The 19,514-nt window shown below is 39.1% G+C and overlaps 2 protein-coding genes across 3 annotated transcripts in view; one reads left to right on the top strand and one right to left on the bottom strand.

Annotated features, from left to right (window-relative positions):
* LOC119787297 (arf-GAP with dual PH domain-containing protein 1) overlaps positions 1-2,999 on the bottom strand; it is a 45,488-nt gene extending 42,489 nt beyond the window's left edge. The window contains exon 1 of one of the 2 annotated variants that reach the window (XM_038291076.1): positions 2,634-2,999. In XM_038291076.1, coding sequence (XP_038147004.1) covers positions 2,634-2,724 — 91 coding nt within the window. In that variant the 5' untranslated portion in view covers positions 2,725-2,999. The remainder of the gene's footprint in view (positions 1-2,633) is intronic. The other variant, XM_038291075.1, reaches the window with a different exon arrangement.
* Positions 3,000-4,868: 1,869 nt separating this feature from the next.
* LOC119787291 (cytochrome c oxidase assembly protein COX19) lies at positions 4,869-13,280 on the top strand. The gene is made up of 3 exons (XM_038291070.1): positions 4,869-5,080; positions 12,672-12,783; positions 12,871-13,280. Exons 1-3 carry the CDS (start codon positions 4,999-5,001, stop codon positions 12,959-12,961), a joined length of 285 nt encoding a protein of 94 aa, XP_038146998.1. The 5' UTR covers positions 4,869-4,998; the 3' UTR covers positions 12,962-13,280.
* Positions 13,281-19,514: the final 6,234 nt, after the last annotated feature.

Here is a 19,514-nt window from a genome sequence, read left to right on the forward strand (position 1 = left end):
CATAAGTTATCTCAGTTACTGAGCTCGGACCGGTCTCGGCACGGTTTTTCAAGGGTAGTGTAAATGGGGTATGTGTCTTCAGCACAGGGGCCATAGCAGGGGCCAGGGCAGGGTCTACAGGGGCAATGGCCCCCATTGGAAACTGTCTAGAACCACCCATGCGCAGCAGATAGAACCATTATAAATATCAGATCACCAGAAATGTCTTCAGTGAAAAAAAGAACCTTCTTCTTCAGACAGCTGTGTCACACTGACCATATATGTTCCCTGAGCAAAAAGCTCCCAGATCACAGCCCTGATCATTGAAAGGTGATAAAAAAACACAAGCCAAATGAAAGTGGTTATAGGGTATCGTGGTTAATCAATACAATTTTCTGATAAAAAGATACTCCTTAATACATTTTTCCAAGTTGACCTCATCCCAGAGATGCTGACTTTAACTCTGACCACAAACAGCTGAATTTGTCAGCATGCTGCATTAGGAACCTATAATGTAAGACCATAAATAATGCTGTGCCTCAGTCTCTGCCCTGGTAAAACTCTGCAACCTCATTGGGAAGCATCTGCATGCAACAAGATCACATCACCCAAGTACAATTGCATTGCCTCTATTGCTACACGGCCGGGTCATGTCTCTACTCACGGATCCAGTGCCATGGATCTGCTTCAGGAGAAGGCTGCCTTGCTCCACTCTAAGCGTTGAGTAGATGCCACCGCAGTGATAAATGACTACACCCTTGAAACACAATTTTGCACAGGCATGCTGAAAGCCTCCCACAGTCTAGCATCCCATGGTGTTATCAAAAGGTCCAGGGAATTTTGCCAAGACCCTGCAAAGAACATCCACATTCTTCATTTAAGGTCATGCAACCCTTAAACTAAGTAGTCTCAATTACTAAACTATAACCAAGTTTTATCCATCAAAACTTTTTCTCACAGTTATGTCCTCTTAGGTAAAGCACTTTAGAATTAATCGGAGGGTTTGCGCTCATAAGATACAAATTCAACATCTTTAATTCAATTCAGTTTATTTCTATGGCGCCAATTCACAACACGTCATCTCAACTCACTTTACAGTTTAACCAGATCAAATTGATTAAAAGGTTTCTAAGGAAAACCAGTTGATTGCATAAATTCATCGACTCAAAGGCAATCCCTCACACTAAGCATGCTTGTAGCAACAGTGGAGAGGAAAAACTCCCTTTTAACAGGAAGAAACCTCCAGCAGAACCAGGCTCAGTGTGAGCGGCCATCTGCAGAGGCCGACTGGGGTTCAAGGAGACGGAAGCAGAGATACAAAAAGCAGCTGTAAAATGTGGCCCCGTCCAGGAAACACACAGCCAGGCAGACGAGCTCCGAGCCAGCTCCCATGTCAGAGGATGAGGAGAGCAAATCCAGCCAGTCACAGTCAGAGAAACAGGACTACACTGGAAAAACAGGCCGATCTCAAACATATACGAGGCAAAGCTACTCTGAGACTTCAGATTAATCTATGACCAATATGCTTACTGTAGTTGAATGGATGGATGGATGGATGGATGGATGGATGGATGGATGGATGGATGGATTGGATGGATGGATGGATGGATGGATGGAGCAAGTGTCTGTTCTACATTATGATGAACTGATAGTCATAAACCCAACATGTTTTAATATTTGTGCTTACAATAGAGTCCACATAAATATTCAAGGGAAAGATGCTCTAAAAAGCTATCCAATTCTGCCTGAGCACCACTGGCCTCAGAGATGTGCTCCGCTAGAGCCAGAGAAGCTGTAAGCAGGCCAAAGCCCAGGCACCATGGGAGGGCTCTGCTCCGGGCACCATGGGAGGGCTCTGCTCCGGGCACCATGGGAGGGCTCTGCTCCGGGCACTGGGCGTTCAGCCCGCAGCGGAGCCACTTACTGGTTAACTGCCAAAATGGTGAGAAAAAATAAGTGGGAATAAAGGGAGGGGGCGATTAATAAAAGGAAATCATGCTAAATCAGTTGGCCGCCATATTCAATTTGAAAAACCCTATAAAAATATATATTTTTTAAAATGATTAGCCAATGTTTTAGAGTAGCCTACACAATACGTCATTAGGGTAGAAGGTGAGGGTGCTGATTGAGTATAATAACAGACCGCACATGGACCACAGTTCAGCACAACAATGAGAGCACACACACAAACACACGTCGTGTCACACCATACTTTTGGGGACTTTCCATTGACTTCCATTCATTTCACCAAATTTCCTATGGCCTAACCAAGCCCTCACGCTAAACTTAACCTAAACTCAATTCATACCTTAGTCCTTAACCAAACCCTAACCCAAAAAGAGAACCTTTCCTCACAAGTACTTAGAAGTGCCCAAAATGTAGCATATTCCTGGGAATTTGTCCCCAGAAGGTATCAAAAACATGGCCGCACACACACACACACACACACACACAAGATACCAGCTTTATGGATTTATTGTTGAGACTGGAGTCCAGAGTTCATCCTGTTAGACCTCATGGTCTTCATTCTAGCTATAATAAATAATCACAACGAATAAAATCGAAAATGAGACTCTTTAGCCGTTTTATTTGTTCCTCCTTCTGCTGATAGAAATGAGTCCCTCCTGCATCCACTGGCATCCCCAGTGTCCTACCTGGATTACCGCAATCAGCGCACATTTCGTTGCCAGGTCGCGCGAGCACGTCTTCCAGCCGCAGCTTGTTCCCCTCCGCTTCCAGCGCCATGCTGCGTTTATCCTTCCAGGTCCAGGCTCACCGCGGTGGGCTGATGGAGCCTGTCTGAGAACATCCGCCACTGGAGGCCGACAGACGGTCAGATCACCTGTCCCCTCCGAGCAGAGCTGGAGGAGAGAAAGGAGCAGGGGGGAGAGAAGGAGCCCTGCTGATAAGCCTCGGTCTCTGATCGGCCCGTTACCTTTTCTGACTGACTGCATAATAATAGAGCCTGTAGAAAAGCAGCGCAGCCTCATCCACCTCCTCACGCCAACCTTCATCTGCCTTCATAAAGTCTTGTAGAAGTGAGACATCTAGTGGTCAAATGCAAAACTGCATTTTGTTAAAGTCAGTTTAGGTGAAGAGCTTTCTTTCTTGTTGCTGTTTTTGTCTTTAGCCCTTTCAAATAAAATTTGTTGTACAAATTAGCAATTATTATTTGCCTTGTAATCACCGTAATCCAGAATTACAATATTCATCCATTTGTAACTGCACATATGTTTATAATATTGAAAACACAACCTTGAAAAAAGTTGCAGGACATAAATAAAAGGTAGTTTTACCTTAATGCTCAGCAATTGTTAATATATATATATATATATATATATATATATATATATATATATATATATATATATATATATATATATATATATATATATATATATAATTTATTTTTTTTACAGCAGGGTGGTGTCACAGTTGCATAGAGCGCTAAGGCCGATGTAGCTAGCATGACAAGGAAAAGCAAAGAGAACTTATTAAAATCGGAGTTGAACAATAAATAATGGGTTAGGTTTAGTGGTCACTATGTGACACAGTTTGTTGCACCATTGCCTTGCAATAAGGAGGTCCTGGGTTCAATAGTCTAAGGTCTTTCTGCTTGGATATGCAAGTTCTTTCTCTGCATGTATGGGTTTCTAAATTCTGTCAAACAATTATGTTGAAATAATAGAAATAATAGCCTAATGTATAGCTCTAAACTTGAAGAGAGTTTAAAAAAAATCTCTCTATTTGGGATTCAATAACAAACACAAGGGGGATTTACCATTAGGCAATGCTAAGCAGTTGCCTAGGGCCCCAAGTTCCTCGGGGCCCCATAAAACTGTGTTTACATGTATGATTTATACAACTATTCCTTGTTTGTGCACATTAATTATGTTTTTGATAAAAAATCCTTTCGCTAGAATGCCATTCAGAAAATTATCATATAAAAGGAGCGAATTCCGCTCTCCAGAGCAAGTAGATCCGTAACCCCACCTCCTGTTCTCCTCTATCTCGTCTGCTGTTATGATTCATGCCGTCGCCTTTTTGGAAACACAGCTAAGTGAGCTTAGTGCTTGGAAACCACTTTCATTCCTTTTGAGACAGCATGAAAAGTCTCCTGAGTACAGGAATACAACCAGAAAATAGAGACAAAATGTAGAACAAATAATGTTTTTCTATTCTATTAAAATTTCTGTATCTGTATATTGGGTCTGTTTTATGTTTTCTTCTCAATTCAGAGTGCCCCATGCCTGGCTTTGCCTAGGGCCCCAAATGTCCTAAATCGGCCCCTAGGCAAACATAATGTTGGTAATTAACTGATCTGAAACAGATACAGATCTGAAATGTCAAAGCTTATTAAATGTTAGACAAACAACAAAATATCATAAATATCTGCTATTAACTGCAATTTAAGTAGTGAGCATGAACTAACTCAACTGGATCCATGTTGTTCAGTTTAAACACATGAAGAAGCTGTACCATACAGAGCACCCTTTCCACGAAAGAATTTTTAAATATAAAACCCATACTTAATAACACAACAATACATAATCTACTCTGAGTTCTGACTGGAATGTAAAAAAAAGATATGTTCCTGTTAACTTTTTATTTCTTTGTTGTGTAATCTACACACTAACTCCATATATCCTAAACTTTATATGTTGCTTGTTGTCTGTTCCCTCTTGTATTAGACCAGTCCTTCAGTGCTTTTAAATTACATAACAATAATAATAATGAATTATTTAACCTAATAGTTGATATTTAGGCTTAATAATTTTTAATGGTGCCTATTTAGGGCGATGGATACACTGGATTGTGACCTTCAGCGCAAAAAAGTAACAGTATCGATGTAAGCTCGATCAACTCGATTACTACTGTCTGCCCATTGACACAAACAATACGTCACATCCACCCGGAAGCGGGGTCACAGCTTGGAGGAGCTCTAAAGTTAAAGTGTTTAGCTCGGCTTTTTCATATATCTCTATAGATTTTTTTTGTTGTTTAACATAAAACGCAAAAATGTCGACAGCTATGAATTTCAGCACGAAGAGTTTTAAACCTCGAGCTCCGGATAAAGGCTCCTTCCCTCTGGATCATTTCGGTAGGAGAATGTTACGTCATATTTGTTTGGTTAAATAACATTTTACTGTCACTATTTCCACTAGTGCGCTTTTATTGTCACTATTCCAGACATAGTTCCCGATATCCTTTAAATCTTTTGTTCCTTTAAATATTTTATAAAAGTAGCCACAATAAAAAGCGACATAAATTAACCCCTAACCACATTTTTATAATAATTTTTATAAAAAAATAAAAAATAAATGTTTTAAAATCTTTTGGTAAGTTATCCCACAATCAGAACTGGAGACAGGGAGAGCCAGTGGTGTATAATGTGACCAATGCTGACATTTCTCTCTGTAAATAGTATTTAGAGACCATGTGTGTTTTTGTGAAGTAGAAGGTGACTATAGATGAGTAACAAAGATAAGCTGCTGGTAATAATCCTGAACAAACAGTCTCTGCAGCTGTGGGGTTATTTTCTCCACCTCAGACAGATTTCCTGGCTTGAATTAAAGCAAAAGTCCGCTCATATTCAGAATTCAAACTTCTGAAAATACTTTAAATATGAAATTATTACATATTACAACAAATGATCAGAGTTTTTAATTAAAAGTAATTTACTGGAGGCGTCCATGTTTGTCAAAGAACACTACTGCCACCTACTGGTTTGTGACGTCACGGTGCGGTATCGGCTGTTGATCAAGTCCCAGTGCTGTATCTGGTGTTTGTCACAACGCGCTATTATCCAAGTCATCTTGAAAACATTCTTCTTCCAAATGTTGGCTACATATTACGTGTCTTGTCTCCTCCCTCTCCGAGTTGGCGATCCAATGACGAAGCCGTCGGGAAAGGCGAAATAATTTTTTTTCTCATTTTTACCCGATGTTTTACAACAGCTGACTGCAATGCATGTAGGCATCGTCAGTTTAACTATAGCTGTTGTGAATTTAATGGTGAAGTCCTCTGGAAATCTTAAATAATTGTTGTAAATAAGGGTTGCTTGTAAAGCGGGAGAATGGCGCTAGGATTACCGTACCGTAACGTCACTGCCGGAAGATGTTAGAAGTGAGGTGTCACTATATTTGGGCAAAAATGGCCGCTCCTGAATTCAGTGATCACAACAAAAAATATTGTTTGATTTTTTTTACTTATTAACGGCAAATTCATTAAATCACTCTGAATGTATTTGTTCTAGGTATAGATAATGATCCATTTATTATTCCTGGTTGACCAGACTTTTCCTTTACGAGGAAGTCGAGTCCTGGATCTGTTTTGATCGGTTTTAAGTGTTTTGGAGGGCGATCACCTTTAATAAGGAATAAGAAAAATATCCAATAGCTATGATGGATGATTCTGATCAGAGCACTCTCTAGTGTAAGGATGGGTGAAGCCCAGACCATGATCCTAAAAACTCTCTGCTATCTATCTGCTCAGACTCTTTCATATAAAACTGTAACTTTATTAAACCGTATTAAAAAACAACTACTTATGTTTGAAAGCTAACTAAATTTGACAAAGAAGAACGAATGCTAATGCAACAAACTGTACAGTGTGTCCAGTGTCCTTTATTTCCACTATCAGTCACTTTATAAACTGTTTCTGAAACCATCTAGGTATTGTTTTCTGCAAAAATAGATTTTAGTGCCAAAGTGAAAACAACACCTTGCTTCACAGTAGGGGGATGTCAGTCATGTGATCACTAGTGCCTGTTTTTCCCAGATATGATGTTTGGAGTTCAGGCCATAGATCTACCTTAAGGTCTGTGGGGGTTGGCAGTGGCTGTTCTTCTATTTCTATGTGAATATGGAGGCATGCCTCCCTGACTGAGTGGTTTTTGATCGCCCGACTGATCAAGGCCCTTCTTTCCTCCATGCTGCGTTTAGTCAGAGGCCAGATTTAGAAAGGATCCTGCTCCAACTGCTGCACATCTCCAGATAAAGAGACTGCTTACTTTTACAAAACTGTTTTAAAAGGTTTTTGAACTTTTTTTTGACACAATAGTGCGGTTTTCACTCGGAAATGCACTATTTGGACAAGTTGTATTTATTTATTTGCTTAGAAATGCTTTTTTGTTCAGGAAACTCAATTGACCGCATGTTGACTCTAGTTCAAATGCTCAATGTTCAATAGCAAATGCTTTAAAAACTAAGTAACCAATATGTTTGTTTAAGAAAAAGTCCTAAATCATGTTTTCACTTTGGTACAGTGAACAATTTTGTATATATTAACAAAAGAAAGGAGACCACACCCAGAGCAGCTTCCACATTAGTCTGCAATGCAGCAAAATGTGCTGCCCTGTAACCCAGTGAAAAAATAAGAAAACAATGATAAAGATTATTCAATTAGGATTTTTCTCTGCACTATTCACAAGTATATACATCTTGGCTCCAGGGTTTCCTTGTTTCATTAGACCTGTCTTGTCCGTAGTCAGTTGTTGTGGGACTTAACTGCTTCATACCAAAAACATACTTCTAGTTTGAATGTATGGATCTATGAACTGGCTGCAAATGTTTCTTCCTTTATGTTTCGTGGCAAACCAGCTTTAAGTGTATAACTGCTATGCAGGAGGCCGGAGGAAGAATGTTAGGGTCTGGTTTAATATTGCAAGACCAAAAAAATATATATCATGAGATTATGAAATCAGTTTTTTATTGCAGTTATTACAAAACAGTTAAAAAACAATCCACTGGACTTAGTTTCCAAGTTTGAAGAGATTTAGCTTCACATCCAGGAAGCTTTTTCTATTCAAAATACTTTATTGCAGTTATTTTGCCATGCAATTTATTGTCCAGCCCTAATTACCTGGCAGGATGTTGTGTTCTGCAGATTTTCTGTAGCCACTCCTCTGGTCTTCCAAATGTTTTGCAAAGTTTAACTATTAAATATAACTAATAGCTTTGGAGAGATAAAATGTACCAGTACTCAGAACCATACTCATTGTCTTCCCCTTTATCAGGGACCGGGTTAAAGGGGCAGAAACTCTCAGACTTACCTCTTGACAAACGCCTCCTTCAGCCCTATTGGGGAAACCATGAGGCCAGCTGACAGTCATAGTCCTTCTGGCGCATTTGGATAGGCTCAGAATACCTCCTTAGGGAGGCAACCAGGGGGCATTGGAAAAAGATTTGAGGGCCCTGTCACACCTTGTCGATTTAGACAGCGTAGGCCTGACGTCCTAGAATCTCCTAAAATGCTGATATACGCTGAACTTTATATGTATTTTTTCAATTTTGGGAGTATGCGTAGCATGTTCATAACAAGTCCTGAACTTATGTCTAATGAAGCCTAACGTATGCATAATGCACCGCAGCGTGAGCATAGTTTCATATGCATCAGTTGAAGCTGCTGCCCTCAGGTGCAGCGATGAGCCCAGAGGCGCCTGGTCTGCATAAAAAGCTGTCTTTGATCGCGGTATTAACCTAGCTGCTGTTTACCTCCCCCCCACAAAAATAAAAGAATGGATAAAAAAAAAAAAAAAAGGTTTGCAGTCGCAGCAGATTCAGCATCATGTCTGCTAGGAAATTTGTTGGTTGTGGGCAAGAACGCAGGGAGGATCCCTGACACTCACCTTCTCTCTCACCCTATCATTGGGATGCAGTCTGGAGGAGAACTGACAGTTTCCTCCTGTGAACCAACTTTTATATCAAAGTGCTGCCAATACACCATTATACGGTATCTGTACGTTAGACACACGTTCGTCTGGAACACATCAGATACATTGGAGATAAGTTCTTGATAAGTTACTCAAAAGTTATGCACAACATTTTGGATAAACTAGACACCACGACTTATGCGTAACTTACACTTAACTAGAGGTGGAACGGTTCACAAAATCCACGGTTCGGTTTGGTTCACAGTTTCTTGGTCATGGTTTTTGGTTCGGTTTGGTATGTGTTGATTGTTAGGAAAATCTATTATGTCTTGTATAGTACAACACGTGTTGCACAATGCTTGCACGCTGTTGCACTTTTATCCACAACTTTCTTTCCGCCGTCATCGTAGGTCACTCTAAATGCAAAGCGCTCCCATACAGCAGACCTATAAAGTGCTGCTGGCGCGTCTTCCAACTCCTGTTCTTTCCCACTCGCCAGTCCGACACAATTCTCCACAGCAACTGATTTTTTTCTGCTACACCCGGCTAAGCTGCTTCGCTTCTTGTTCTTGTTTACTACTGGTGGTTGGCTTTGGTCGCAGTACCGCCACCTTCTGCTCTGGAGTGTAAACGCTTCGCCTATGAGAAAAAGGAGCAGCGCATGAACCGAACGAAACACACGCGAACCGAACCGAGACAGTCGAACTATTCCATCCCTACACTTAACGTATTTCAACAACCAGAAAGCTTACCTGTAACTTATTTTGAGCATGCTCAAAATTTCTCAGCATACGTATGTCGACGTGTGCCAGCGTGTTGCAGCGTGTTTCAGAATGCTTCAGCTGCTCATAACTTATACAAAATGTACCCATAACTTATCTCCCGTATGCCAGCGTTTTTGCTTTTTTTGATTTTTCATACGTCAGGCATACGCTGGTCTAAATCTTCAAGGTGTGACAGGGGCTTGAGATGGTTCCTCTCGATCTGGAGAAGAAGCGGCTCTGCTACTCCAAGCCTCTCAGATGACCCATCTCTTATAGAGTGCCCAGGCATCCTGCGGAGAAAGCAAATTTCAGCTGCTTGCATCTTTTCTTTCAGTTATTATCCAGATTTCATGACCATAGGTGAGGGTAATAATGTAGACTGACCGGTGAATTAAGTTTTGCTTTTTCATTCATCTCTCTCTTCACCATAACAAACCAGTAGCGCGTTCACATTATAGCAACAACCACATCAATCCATTTATCAATCTCCTGCTCCATTCTTCCTTCACTTATTTGAGACAGGAACTCTTTTCCAGCCTGAAGGGAACAAGCCACCTTTTCCTGGTTGAGAACCATGTGCTCGGACTTGAAGGAGCTGAACCTCATCCCGGCTGCTTCACTGCCCCATTGCATGCTGTAGGTTTTGGTAGGAGGCAGCCTGCAGAACCATGTCATCTACAAAAAGCAGGGACAAGATCCACTGGTCCCTTGGGCCCTTTGCTTTGCCTGCAAACCCTGTCCATGAAGTTTATGAACAGATAAGGGGGCAAAGTCCAACATCTACTGAGAATTTTCCGACTTGATGTGGAGGAAACACCTGCTCCTGTGGTACAGAGTTCAGATGGCCCCTAGTAAAGGGCCTCCGACTTCATACCCCCAGAGGGCACCACAAGGGACACAATCGAATGTTTTCTACAAGTCCACAGAACACATGTGGAGAAATTGATCAAATTTCTAAGCACCCGTGAGCATCTTGCAGAGGTTTTAAAGCTGGTCCCCTGTTCCACAGCCAGCACTAAAGCCCTGCTGCTCCTCCTGAAGCTGAGGTTCAACAATCATCTGCACTTTCCTCCCCAGCAACCTGATATAGGCCTTTTAAGGCAGGCAGAGAATGTGACCCCCCTATAGTTGATGCACACCCTCTGATTCCCTTTCCTCATGAAGGGGAACCCCTACCCCAGTCTGCCAGAATAGGTGCACTATCCTTGACCTCCATGCACCCAAAAAGCCCAAAAACATTCAGAGCTCTGACCTACTCAGGGCTCTAATCTAATGGAAGAGTTATTTCCTAACCGTTTGTCGTTTGTCGGTCACAGTATTTCAGTTTAAGATTTTTTTCAAACATTTTTTGTTATTTTATAAATTAAATAAAAATTTTAACAGATCAGGGAATTTTTTATTTCTAAATTCTCCATAATGTTTAGTATCTCAGCCCAGTTTAAATGCCTCAAGTTGCGTTTCAGATTAAAGCCTCTGTCACACCTTGACGATATTAGACCAACCTATGCCTGGTGTATGAAAAATCTGGCAAAAACTCTGGCGTATGTTGTATAAGTTATGGGCATGTTCTGTATAAATTATGAGCACGCTGTAGTACGCTGGCAGACGTCTACATCCGGCGAATACGTTGAGACATATGCCAACATATGCCATACATGGGGCATAAGTAACAGGTAAGTTATGTGATCGTTGACATACGTTAAATTACTATTATTATAAGTTACTCATAAGTCGTTCTGTCTAGCTTATCTAAAACCTATGAGTAATTTGTGCATAACTTCTGCGTAACTTTTTAAGAACTTCTCTCCAACGCATATCAACGTATGTGACGTGTTCCAGACGAGCGCTGAACGTGTTTCTAACACAGCTACTGTATAATGGCAGCGTTTTGGTATTAATGGGGTTCACAGGAGGAAACCATCAGTACTCCAGACTTCATCCCCATCATAGGGTGAGCGAGGAGGTGAGTGTGATGGATTCTACCTGCGTTCACGTCCACAGCCAGCAAACTTAGTAGGAGACTTGATGCTGAATCTGCTGCAACTGCAAACCTTCTTCCTTCCTTATTCTTTTTTTATGTTCTTCTATTTATTTTTTTAGCAGACGGTAAAAGGCAGCTCAGTTAATACCGCGATGAAAGACATATTTTTATGCAGACGGGGCGCATCGCTGCCCCTTAGGGGAGCAGCTTTAACTGATGCTTCGCATTGCCTCTGCTTTATGCCTAAGTTAGGCTGCCGTTGGACATGAGCTCTGGACTTGCTATAAATACGCTATGTATACACCCAAAATAAAAAAAAAATTCATAGAAATGTCAGTGTATGCCAGCATTTTAGGAGATTCCGGGACATCAGGCTTACGCTGTCTAAATCGGCAAGGAGTGACAGGCCCCTTTAAGCCTGATGAGAGCTTTGAAGAAGCCCTTTATTCCAACTGTCATCTTTAAGGCTAACTTCAGTCTGCCTAAAATGGGAGGTGTCACCAAGGAGGAAAAAAATGAAGAAAGTGACACTAACTTTACCAAACCTACAAACTAATCATTTGAAAAAATCTTGCATTTAAATTCTTAATTTACCAATTTTTCAAAGTCAATGTAAGCGCCATTTTGTGAAATTTGGACATTAATAATTGATTTTAGTATGTATTAATGTGTTATGTTTTGTTCTTTATTAAGCAGGTTAAAAACAAGCACATTTCTTTTGTTATTGCAGATTTCGAGATATTCTGTGAAGGAAATGTTATATGCATATTCACTGTAGAGGGCGCTGCGATGTTGTATTGCCCATGAAGGAGAAATTGGTACGTGTGGTGAAGAGGAGAAATAAAATGATGGCCGACGGAGCAACACGGTAGTTTTGCCGTGATGCTACCGTGCTGCGACATATGGTTGTTAAACGCGTAAAACAGACTCTCTGTCAGTCATTTCAACAAAGAGGTTAAATAAGAAATTAAGAAGAAACAACGAATGTAAAGATTAACCTCTACAGTCAAGTCAAAGTCAGTTTTCAATCCACAAAGCAGTTTCTTGACATCATTATTATTATTATTATTAAGAAATGCTGTTAAATATATGTATAGATTAAAGTACAGAAGAAAAAAGCAAGTTGCCTAATCTGTGTGCTTTGATGCAGCCTTGCATTGTGTCTCGGGCCTCAGCCTTGGAGCACTGTGGCCCAGTTAAACACGATAAGGACTGAATTTCCATCCATCTCCATTTTAAGATGTAGCTTTGTGTCTGGACTTTCAATCTGATTTATGGTGAATTCTTCTTTCAGGAGAGTGTAAAGCCTTTAAAGAGAAGTTCATGCAGTGCCTGAGGGATAACAGCTTTGACAACTCCAAGTGCCGGATCCAATCCAAAGAATACCTGGAATGCAGGATGGATCAGTAAGGAAGCCCATTTAAGATGTTGCTTAAAGATTTTGTTTATTTAGCACAGAATGAGCAGTTTTTCTGTCTTCTTGTGTTTTCTAGTCAACTCATGGCCAGGGAGCCTCTGCAGAAACTGGGATTTAAAGACTTGATGGATCCTCCGCCCAGTCAGGAGGAATCCACACCCCGATAAGGTGGACTTTCTGAAGTCAACAACCAGGAGTCTCCATGAACTTAAAATATTCAACCTGATGTTGTGAATAAGAACACAGCCAGCGCCCAGAGCCATAGATGTATGAAAATGACTGCAGTGAGCATAAAACAGAGAGACTTCAAGGACTGAGCTTGCTGACCCTGCAGGAGGACGGCTGGTTGTAATATATGCCTTTCAGACTGTGAAATGAAGTGCTGCATAATAACAAAGTGCTTAAAATAAAAGGTGTGTTTGACTTTTAAAATAAATATTGAACTGAAAGCACTACAGCAGGTTTAATGAGGGTTAATGACCCTAATGAGGGTTGTCAGTGTGATTTATTGTTATAGAGCCTTTAAGGCTATGACAAAAAAACCCTGAGATGAATGAAACTGCTTTTACACTAATTAACAATAACAAATGTTAATTAAAACTGCAAGAACACCACAAACAACAAAGAGAGTCAATTCCCCGATGTGGATATAATGGAGGAAATAAACCATAAAGGACCAAAATAAAACTAAGATAAGATATGTTTCCATCTGAGGTAACCCAACATCCGGCACACTAAAGTCAGCATTTAAGGAAAAATATGATCTTATAAAATAGGACAGCAGGCCAGTTTTGGTTTGATGTCCTCCTGCTTCCAAAGAGAGCTAAGTTACAGTTGGTTTGTTCCAAGACCAAACGATTAATCAATTAGAGCCTGTAAGGATTTTTAAAACTTGTTGTTTTATTATGTGGAAATAAGTTAAAGTACTTATTTTTATTCTGATTTATTTTTGTAATCTAAATAAAACATTAAAATTTAGCTTTTTTTTTAATTTAAAAAAAATAACGGCTCGCCATTATTGGTTCTGTTCCAATAGCGGAACCAATAAAAGCGTTGTCGTGGCCGGGACATTTGGGAGATGCACCATTAACTTTTTGTCTGGAAAACATGAGCAAGTGTAAATGGAACAAAAATTGGCTTTTCAAGCTTTTCAAAATTTGAAACATTAGTGCAGTGGTTTATGTTATAATAAACCTTTGGGTTAAGTTGTCGCAAGCTGATTTTTCTTGTGTTTCTTGTGAATTTGGTCTTAAATTTTTATTTGAAGTGGCATTAAAAAGTCTTGAATTTAACTTGCCATATGTTTTCTAACTAAGTAAAACCAGTTGATTGCATCGACTCTAACACAATCCCTCACACTACGCATGCTTGTAGCGACAGTGGAGAGGAAAAACTCCCTTTTAACAGGAAGAAACCTCCAGCAGAACCAGATCACTTGGGACAAACTCTTTAAATAACACTTCATAATGTATTTGTACTAAATAACTATGAGACATGAGATCAGATTTTGATAGAAATTGTGTCTTATTCAGATCAGAGAAGTTGTTTAGAGTTACAGAAGGCAGCTGCTCACTTCTCGTGAAGTGGCCACGATAAACAATTAAAGAATAATTTTATACATCTCCAGTGTTGCACATCATCACATCATTACATCATACATGTTAGGTGATGAGGAGACGTCCATGGCTCCAGCTTATCAAAATATTACACTTTGTTTATAGATCAAGGGCATCATTCTCATTCCATTCCCATATCTCTGCTACGTACAGAATGATGATTATAACGGTATATCTGGAAGGAGGAAATGTCCTGCTTAGATAAACTACTGGGGAAAACATTGGTAATAAACTCACACATCATCCAGATAATTATGCTAACAGTGCTTTTATTAGATCAAGAACAGAGGTTCATCAATGTTATTCTCACTTTTTGGATATCAAAAATCAAAACATAACAAATAGACTAACTTGAAATTAAAGGTTATATTTAACCAAACAACTTAAGATTTTTATAACATTCTCTATTCTTCCAAATGCTCAAAATTAAAAAGGTGGTGTTCCGAGTCTTCTTGACTCCTCAAACATTATAAAGTTATATCTGAGGCTCATAACAAAATTTGTGATGCAAATTTACCCCTAGAGAAAATAGACTTAGAAACAAGAAATCGCCTGGTTATGATGGGCTGTAAATAGTGATATAAGAAAAGTGTAGTAGAGCTTTGCACTTTAATTTGAATACATTTCCTGAAAGTGTTGATGAACAAGAATTACCACCTACTCTAACAAAACTGCAAAAGACAACTCATAACGTATGTATATGTAATAACATGACAATAGAATTATAAGGACCGTCTCTGCTATCGCTGATGAATCTCTCAGCTTCATGTACTGGAGATATCACAAATTACTTTAGATTAGTCTTGGACTTATTAGACGACTCAGAACTGAACAACGTGAATAATTGTTTTTGTAAAGGCATCTGACTATCAAGCCTTAGAAAAATTTGGTCTCGTGGCAGTTTTCTACTAAATCTATCAAACTTTGTACAAGAAGAATAAATGTAAAAAAAATTGGTTCTCATCTTGACTTGGATTAAAACTCATCTTTATATCATTCTTTTTTAATCCCAAGTATCTTTATTTGTTGTTATCAGCAAAAAAATACATATAATAAAAGATGAAATATAAGTTTTCAACCTCTTAGTGCATAAAAGAAAAACTACATTATACCAAAGCTTTAAAGCTTTTCTTTGAGAGTCAGGATATCATTATCCAAAGCAGAAGATATATTCAGTTTCATATTGTATTTGTGTTGATTGTTAATACCTTTTTTCTTGTAAAACCACTGATACATTTTAAAACATATTACATCAGAAATGTGCTCGTAAAGCCAACTTAATACTTTTTCTAGTCACCAACTATATCTTGGAACCCTCAGAGAATTCTTCCTTGTTTGTAGATACTTTACCAAAAAAAGATCTAATGCTCTTTACAGAGTGACTTCATTCTATGAAGGACAAAGCTTTAAAAGACCATTCCTCCTTATTTGATACGGCTGTGAGCCAAATTTGTTTTTATTCTGAACCCTCCACCAGGAACAAAACTGTAAGGTCTCTCTTTTTTTAGAAGCAGATTGCTACTAGGACTTCCATAACCCACAACTGGACACAGTTTGACACTAACATCCAATGAGCCCATCATGGACTTTGTCATTAGAACACTCAAAAACAGTCTTTGATATGCATTCTCTAAAAATCACATTGCATTGTTACCCAGTGATGTGGTAAACTCTTCTTTTCTTTTACAGCTAAAGATTCTCAGTCATCAAGGTCATAGTCAATCCAAAAAAGTAAAAAAAACAATCCACTGGACTTTGTTTCCAAGATGTTTCGCTTTCCATAGCATGTTCACATTTTGGACAAAGAAAAGAGGTGGTTTCGGAGGGGCGTGAAGGAAGCCATTTATTTCAAGAAAGAATGAACAACCTTAAACAGAGGGGGTGCAACCTATAATGCAGCATTTGAGTTGATTCCTTCCCGCTATCATCACAGAAGAATTCATTCATTCAATTACATTTAACAACCTCCCTTTCAGAGACACAGACATGTATGGGACATTGCAGGCTAACAAAGAAGCCACACCCCCCCCCCCCCCCCCCCCCCCCCCCAAAAAAAAGGGATGGACCCTTTTGTCTGATTCTATTTTCATGTTTATAAACAAAAACAAGGCTTTATTGGGCTACCGCATAAAGCCGTGAACTCTATGCTATTTCTGACATTTGAATTGAAAAAGCTTCCTGGATGGGAAGCGAAATGTCTTTTAAAATGTCCAGTGGATTGTTTTTTTTAACCTTTTTGGAATCTTCTTGTCTTGCTTTGCTTTCCTTCAGTCTCCTGATCATTTGAGCTTTTCTTTCCATAATCCAGTGACTGTCTTTATCCTTTAAATTCTGTTGTGTCTTGTGAATATTGGATATGTTCTCTTATAAGGTAATTTCATCTAGCCTTGCTTATCATGTGCTGTTAACTGATGAAGGCATTAAAGCTGTCTTATTCAGCTGATGCCCTTACTTATCTACAATCTGATTAACAAAAAAAAATCTCTATATTACTCTATTTTTTGCAGCCCAAGGTTAAGTTCCTCATTTTTTCCTTTGTATCTCAGATGGAGGCCTGAGTCACAGCTGTCTTATAACAGAAGAGTTTTTCTCTGAATCATTAAATAAATGTCATTTGGACACGGAACCTGGAGAATGTTTTTTTTCCCTGCAACATTTCTGTAAAACGTCATTGTCATTTTTTACCCAGAGGGTATATACAAAACGTAATTTCGTTCAGTACAGCTCTCAAGACATTTCCGTTTCTTAAAGTGCATCAGTGGAAAAAATTTAAATATGGTGATCAAATGTAAACATAAGACTGGCAAGAATATAGGCTGCAGCCCCTTTTGTAATTTGAACAACAAAATCTCTTTTTCTGGAGATGCCCTTATAGTGATGATCTGTAAAAACAAATATATTTAGTCTAACAGCCTCTTTGGTTTCGACTGCGCCTCTCAAAAATCATTATTTTTATCTATTTATTAGTGGTTTTGTATCAATAAATGCATTTCTTTTTAGTTTCATAGCCTATGGAACATGTAACACTTGCAATAAAACATATTTTTCAAGCTCAGACACCATTTTCTGAGAGTATTTTAGCACATTATATCTGGAGATCAGAGTTTCTTTTTCCACAATGTCACAGGACAAAAGGTTAATGAATTCAAGGGTAATTTTAGATAAAAGTAAGACAAACAAAATGTTATTCACTTCAGAAGGTGTCTTTTTGTTAGAAAAAAAACAATAGTTAGTTTAAAGTGTTTTTTTAATGTTTTTATTTGATATACAGCATTAATAAATAATGTAATATGCAAGAGATCATACTTACATACCATGTACATTATTGCAAATATAAACTATGTGTATAATTGCTTTGACCACTAAATTACCTCTTTGACGCGGTGGAATATAGTGTGACGGAGTGGAACACTGTGACGGGGTGGAATGGACAAATCTAAGAACTGCACAATTTCAATTTCATAGTTGCTCAAATTTGGTAGATATTATTCAGGCCACAATTAATGACAGACACCAACAGAAATAACCAATGTTTTATTTAAGAACAGCTCCTCAAAATAAAAAAAAATAAAAAAATAAAATTCACAGCTTACTTTAGGGAGTAGGATAGTTTACAGCTGTTGTCCTCAGCACAAAATTTTCTTTTTTTATTGATTCAACCAGAAATCATTTCTGCTTCTTCACTTTATTCCTGGTTAGTGTTTGTTTCCTCTCTGTCGTTACCCGACTCACATCATTCCATGTGAAGAGGTCTTTGACCTTAGATTTCAATGTTGTTGCAAAGGTGTTTGCAGGGCCTCTGCATGTTTCAAAAAAGTTTCTATTCTCTATGCGGTGCCTCTGTGAGAATCCAAGTTTATTCTCTGCAAAGCCCTGTAGCCTGTGCTGTCTGATTATTTTTCCAGCTGTCATTTTTGATATGATTTGTTTCTCCTTCTGTCTTCTTGTGTTTTGGTATTTTTGGTGTCTGCAATCAAGGCTACATGGAAGAGTATTTTTTAAATGTGGTTTACTCTGCCTGTTCTGGTTAGAATGGTCACTTTTGACTGAGGAGAGGTGTCCTGAGTTGCGCGCTTAAATTTTTTATGGTATTTGCTCATTTTTCTTTCCTTTTTCAGATGTTTTTGTAGCCTCTCAATTTCTTTATGTAGTCTGTCTTTGTTTTTTCTGGCCATTCTCTTCCCTGCTTCTTGTTGTCTGTAAGAATAAAAGGAATAATTAGAATTAGAAAGAAGATATATGTAATTACTGTATTGCTCTTTTTTAAAGGGCCAGTGCATAGGATTATGTGAAGGTAGATATTCCTCCCTTCACCCCTCAATTTTCAAACATATAGGAAACAGCCTCTGTAGTAACATGGCAGCCTCCATGGAGGAACCTTACCCTATGAAGGTTTCACCCTAACCTAAAAGATCAGCATTAGGATCAACACATTTCCTATTAAAGCTACAGTGTGTAATAATTACAGGGATATGAAGTCAGAAATTGAATATATTATACATAACTATGTTATTTATCATCACCTATGAGCTCAGCCTTTTAACCATAATATTTACGTTGCCTTAGAATTCGTTATTTATAATTACATAGGAGCGGGTCTCGCGGCCATGGAGGCAGACATCTTTGCGCTACGGCAAGCGCAGAGGCAACAAACTAGCGATTGCGAGATCGCCCATTACGCTCGAAAATAACTACGGCAAGTTGAGAGAGATGAACTGGGACGGTACTGAACAATAGATGGCAGTATTATGCCTGAGAAGCGTTTAGTCTGCCTGAAACCAAAGAAGAAGAAGAAGCAGGTATACTGCGCCTCAGTAAGAAGAAAGGTGAACAAGGCGGCAGGCGTGAGTGACTTTGCAAACTGTTTGGCACTGTGTGGCCAAACATCAGACGAATGGAGGATCATGCCTACTCTGTATCACAACGAAAAGCGGCGGACACGGAACCCCCGTCATCTAAGAAGCGGAAACACGACGAGAATAAACGCAAGCGTGACAAGAAACGACAAAAAACACGGATCAACATTGGCACGGCATTTACACGATGGAAGTCACTGATGGAGGAAAAAGGTTTTCAAAGTGACGCTCAAGTTGCCAGTTTTCTC

The sequence above is a fragment of the Cyprinodon tularosa genome, unplaced genomic scaffold (genome assembly GCF_016077235.1).
Source record: "Cyprinodon tularosa strain WSP-4 unplaced genomic scaffold, ASM1607723v1 ctg292, whole genome shotgun sequence".
Lineage (NCBI taxonomy): Eukaryota > Metazoa > Chordata > Actinopteri > Cyprinodontiformes > Cyprinodontidae > Cyprinodon > Cyprinodon tularosa.

What these genes read in the sequence shown, in the direction of transcription:
- LOC119787291 (XM_038291070.1), top strand. Translation starts at nt 4,999, where the DNA reads ATGTCGACAGCTATGAATTTCAGCACGAAGAGTTTTAAACCTCGAGCT. An exon ending in CTTCCCTCTGGATCATTTCG is followed by an intron (nt 5,081 to 12,671) that starts GTAGGAGAATGT and finishes TTCTTCTTTCAG; the next exon opens with GAGAGTGTAAAGCCTTTAAA. An exon ending in CTGGAATGCAGGATGGATCA is followed by an intron (nt 12,784 to 12,870) that starts GTAAGGAAGCCC and finishes TGTGTTTTCTAG; the next exon opens with TCAACTCATGGCCAGGGAGC.